The 5,128-nt window shown below is 44.0% G+C and overlaps 1 protein-coding gene across 1 annotated transcript in view; it reads left to right on the forward strand.

The window, feature by feature from the left end:
* The first annotated feature begins 708 nt into the window (after positions 1 to 708).
* Positions 709 to 5,128, forward strand: part of pdgfba (platelet-derived growth factor beta polypeptide a) — a 10,552-nt gene continuing 6,132 nt past the window's right edge. Inside the window, exons 1-2 of the mRNA XM_023814580.2 lie at positions 709 to 1,517; positions 4,935 to 5,031. Of these exons, the coding sequence (XP_023670348.2) occupies positions 1,455 to 1,517; positions 4,935 to 5,031 (160 nt within the window). The 5' untranslated portion in view covers positions 709 to 1,454. The remainder of the gene's footprint in view (positions 1,518 to 4,934; positions 5,032 to 5,128) is intronic.

Here is a 5,128-nt window from a genome sequence, read left to right on the forward strand (position 1 = left end):
TAATCGACTCGACCCCTGACTCTCTAGCCCACTTTTGCGCGCTCCGCCATTCGCTGACCGGTGACAGCACAAAATGTGAAGCATTACTTGCACTGGAAAAAGAATAAACTTAGCGACACTCAAAGACATGGTGAATATTGGTGATTTATAAACAATCCAGTGCTGAACTCAAAAATACTCTGGTCCACCACGCAGATACACACAAGTTCAAAGAAAAAGGCTGGCGGTTGTTATACAGGACTTCAGCAAGAGATAGTGCTGAAACTTTTTTATCCCACATGTCTCAAAAGCTGCATTAAATTAAGATGCTTTTTGAAGACCTATGCGGGATTGAAGGTGATTTACTCAGAAAAAAATGACTCATCTGTCATTCATTCAACATTCTAGAAAATCATAAGTGGAAACATCCAGAAATAACAGGCATGTAATATCCAGAATACATATTTGCTTCATTAAGTGTCACCAAACGTAGACTAAAAACAGGTAGTTGATCATATACAGAATATATTTTTTTCTTCGGAAAGCGTGAAAATATTTATAGGCATATTAAGCATATTGGTTTGGTGGTTAACCAGCAGGTTAAATACTTTCCCCTTTAAGTAGCTACACGTTTCCTACAAGGAGAATGTCCCCTTGTTCCTTATATGGAAAAAGACTGGCCTTAAAGGGGCGGGGGAGGTGGGGACTGCCTTTACTCGAAGAGGCTGCTTCAAATGGAAAGCTGTTCAGCGATCAGTCCGAGCTGGTCACCGCAGCCGAAAGGGAGCGAAGTGTGCGGAGGATTTGTACCTGACAAACTCAACAGACACCGGCTTTTGGTGAAGAGGCGATTTGCAGTGCAGTGCGCATCGGTCAGATAGTGCATGCTTACACACAAACCCCCGCGATAGGCGCTTAATTATACAAAGGCGGGTGTTATTCATTTCAAGGTTAATCTTTTATTTAATAGGAGAAGAAAGTGGGAACGCTGGAGCTGGACCTTTTGTCGAGTTCGACGTTGATGGAATGCATTGAATGTGATGAAAAATCATACTATTAACAAGAAGTTTTCTCGTTAGTGACGAGGTGGAGAAGCTCCTTTAGATACGTGGTGTTTACAAAGAACGAAAACCAGAGTCGCTTTTTAATAATACTCATTGAATTTAGCCTTATTCTTGCCCGGAAAAGTTTCCGTTTTATCCTCTTGGAAGATCTTGGGAACTATTCATCTGCCACCGACAACTCGACTGGTCTGGACTGTCGGACTTCAGATGCTTCTCACAGCGGACCCGGTTTCTCTGGAGCTCTTCGGACAGGCGTGGTGGAGTTAAAGTAGAATTCAATAAGGGCATTGTCCGAAGGAAAAGGCGATCGAGACCCACAGAGAGCCGCTGTCCCTGCGCCGAGGTGCTGAGGAGCGGCTTTCGTGTCTTTTCCTTAAATGCACAAGCAATTGCGGAGACTGGTGCTTCGGCATGATGGGCTTTACGGTGCTTGTGCTCGCTACGCTCGCGTGCCTACGCTTTGGAAGCGGCCAGGTAAGACCGCACGCTTGTGGACGCGCCCACCACTTTTATACACACAAGTTTAAAGTTTTGTTGACATTCGTCGATCCACGTATTGACTAATTTCTACTGTTTTACCTATGCATTAATGGGATTAGTCGGCCATTATGTTTTCCAGGTGAATTATAGAAATTAATCAAGACATATACACTTCTTAAGTAGGCTTAAATGATAATTTCTCTTTCTTGCTCTAGTGATAATTGACGATGGTTGATATAATAGGCAACATATTTATGGATAATTGTTTCCTTTGGGTATTATGAATTTGTCATAACATTTCTCTCTAAAGAAATACTGTTAGCCTTAGTGTGTAATATATTATTATTACGGGGGACAAAATCTCTGACATATCTTATATCCGTCTTTCTTTTCTTTTTATCCATCCCTTTGTGAGACAGTCAGCCGTGTTTGTTTAACATCGTTTAAATTTACTTCGGATCAGCAGTCAGTGTTGTCTTGAGACACCAAAATAAACAGAGCCTTCGCTGGCTTCGTTCAAGTGTTACGCTAGTGTGGGCATTGCATTGCTCTGTGTGCAGAAGTCAGGACGGGTTCAGCTCTATAAACAGGAGGACAGAATCGGCGGCCAGCGGCTCCTTTCTGTTCCCAAGTAAAGGTCCTGGACTTCAATCCAACTGGACCACCGCCTGAGTTAATGTGGTCGAGGGGACCTTTATTTCCAGATATTTTTTTCTGATGACCTGTAATAGGCTGATGTGTTCATAAACTTTATGTGTTCTGTAAAATTGTCATCTATAGCCTATATTGTTTTCCTAGGATTCGTGTTTCAAATTACGGTTCGTCCAGGATTTCGCCTGTGAAACTGCGCTCGTAAAAATGCATATGAAAAAAACAAAGTGTCTGAAAAACGTTATGTTGAGAGAACGTAGAAATGTCAGTCAATGAATTTCTCAGAGTTGTTGAATGACCGCTTAGGCAGTCACTAAAGTATTAGAAAAGGTAGGCTATTTCTTCAAAGTAAATTTCCAAAGACGTGAACGGAGGTTTTCTTTTCCTTCCTCAGATCTCTGCTCTTCGCCACCGGTGTATACATTATTGCTTTTATCCCAACTCTTCCTAGTCGCTGTATGGATTGGAGTAATGAAAAACATAGTTGTATACAGAATTTGAAAGTTACTGTCATTGCTGCTTACCTGTCTATCCATTGCCTGTATGCGGCGTGTGGAATCCAGACTTGTAACGTAAGGTCTATTCATGTTTTGCCGAAAAAATTCGGATGTAAAAAAATTGGGCACATCTATGCTGTATGTGGGTGTGAATATGCCGTGCATACTTTTGAGGGTGTGCGTGCCCCCGTGCTTTGGGTGTGTGGGTATATACATGTATAAGTGTGTGCGCGTGTGTTTGTGCGTGTATGTGCGTGCGATTATATGTATTAGTTTGGGAGTATGCATGTGTATGCGAGTGCAAGCATGTGTATATGTGTATATGTTGGCAGCAAGCCCGTCCTATTATTATGTGTCATTACGCTTCACCTTCCCCATCCAGTGTGTATCTGACATTCCTCAGTGCTCCGGAATCTCACAAGAACTCAGCCCGCGGGTTTTGCACTCCCAGGTAGAGGGAGTGACCGTCTTATCAGCTGACTCAGCGACGCCATAACTCACCTCGTGTCTCGACGTATCGCTCATCCCGACCCTACTGGAAAACAAACAAATAGATAAATAGACTTTACACATAAGAGAACGATGTGGCCCTGAATGGAGGGTAAAAATAAATGGAACGGGAAAATTGGTTCTGGATGCAAATTAAGAATAAACTGAATGATAAATGAGGACTTGAATAGAACATTAAGTAACTTTTTGATTAAATTTTTTTTTTGTAGTTTTACAAATATGTCTACGTTCAGTTTCACAATTCCATTTTGTTGATTTGGCAATAATACTCTAGGTCCTCGACAGCAAAAATATACAGCATAGATCGATAGATAGATAGATAGATAGATAGCGTATCGGGGGAGGGCTTAGGGTGCCTGAATACCTGCAGCTTTCCAGAGTGATTGAAGGTACTAAATACTCCTTTTCAGTATCACGATCACGCTAAATTTACGAAGGGGGACCACCCAGTCTGCAAAATGTACCGAGCACCTGCCTCTTGGAAAGTCTCTTGACGGCTCAGATAGATAAGGGTATGCATTTTTGCATGGTAAACCCATTACCACTATACTGACCGTGGAAGCTGGGAGGGGCCACTGTGATATATATCTGAGCACGCCCTACCGGGGCTTTGTGAGGGCAGGAGGCCGGCTGGGCCACGTATGCCCGCAACATGTAAGTTCGTGGGAACCGACCAGCGAGTGAGATGCCGCCACGGCACGTGGGAACTGGGCTCTCGCGCTGTCACTCTTCCAGGAATTATGAACCACCCTAGATGCACGCTGACACTAATTAATTCACAGTAACCCTAAAATGAGTCATCGGGATCACTGAGGCACCGCTAGCTAATGGGAACTATCCAGTGCCCCTCCGTTCCTCGCTGCGTTTCCGTTCCGTTTGTGCGATCCGATTCTTAAATTAAAACGTCGTTTTTTCCCCGTTCAGACAAAGAACCACCTGACATTGACTGCAACGCGAGCGAACCGTCTGAACTAACGAGAAGCGCTTCTTTTTTGCATGAGGGGGGTGATCATGAGTAATGCTCGGTATTAAAATAGCACCAGATGCAGCGCCGCTAAGAAATGGGCCTCTGTTCATATGACTTCCTCTTTTCCTCCTTGTGTCATTTTCAGTTGTTTTGTTCATTCGTCTTGTGTCTGTTTGCGTCTGTTTTCTGGTTTTTTTCTCTGACTCCTTGATATCATGCTGGTTTCCTGACCATCTGGAGCTAATTCTTACTTACTATGTTAATAGTGATACAAGTACACCTTAATATAATAATAATAATAATAATAATAATAATAACAACAACAGCACTAGCAACAATAATAATAATTGCTGTTATTCTTGTTGTTGTCGTCCTTGTTATTGTTATGTTTCTCATAACATGAATCTGTAGTCTGTAACATTCTACACATTTATACATTAAATGTATGGACAATTTAAAAGAAGCATGTCAGGTTATGGCAGTCGGGGCGCATTGAGAGAGTCACAGTGTGTTGCCCTCACATTTTTGCCTGGGATAATCTGCAGGCAACACCGCCCCCCCCCCCCCCGCCCCCGCAGCCCTGTTGGAATGATGGATGGATGGATGGATGGATGGATGGGTGGATGGATGGATGGATGGATGGATGGGTGGATGGAAACTATCCTATTCAACAGCAGTGACCCTTCAGAACCATCGGGCCCCAACTGCATAGTGAAACCTCGCCAGCTTGGTCAGCGGTGACCCTAACCTCGTCTGCCCTCTCTGTCTCTGTCTCTCTGGCCCTAGGGGGATCCGCTGCCCTTATCCCTGGTGGAGCTGGTGACAGGCTCTCCTATAGAGTCCTTCGAGGACCTGCAGAGGCTCCTAGACTCTGACTCCGTAGGTAAATCTGCATTCCAACGCCGCTGGATGTGCCACATGGTTTCAGTTTTGGGCAGCGCATGCTTATTTGCGGCCGGCTGTCTCGTCCCGTTACGTCC

Source organism: Paramormyrops kingsleyae, chromosome 5, assembly GCF_048594095.1.
Source record: "Paramormyrops kingsleyae isolate MSU_618 chromosome 5, PKINGS_0.4, whole genome shotgun sequence".
In the NCBI taxonomy this organism is placed as follows: Eukaryota; Metazoa; Chordata; class Actinopteri; order Osteoglossiformes; family Mormyridae; genus Paramormyrops; species Paramormyrops kingsleyae.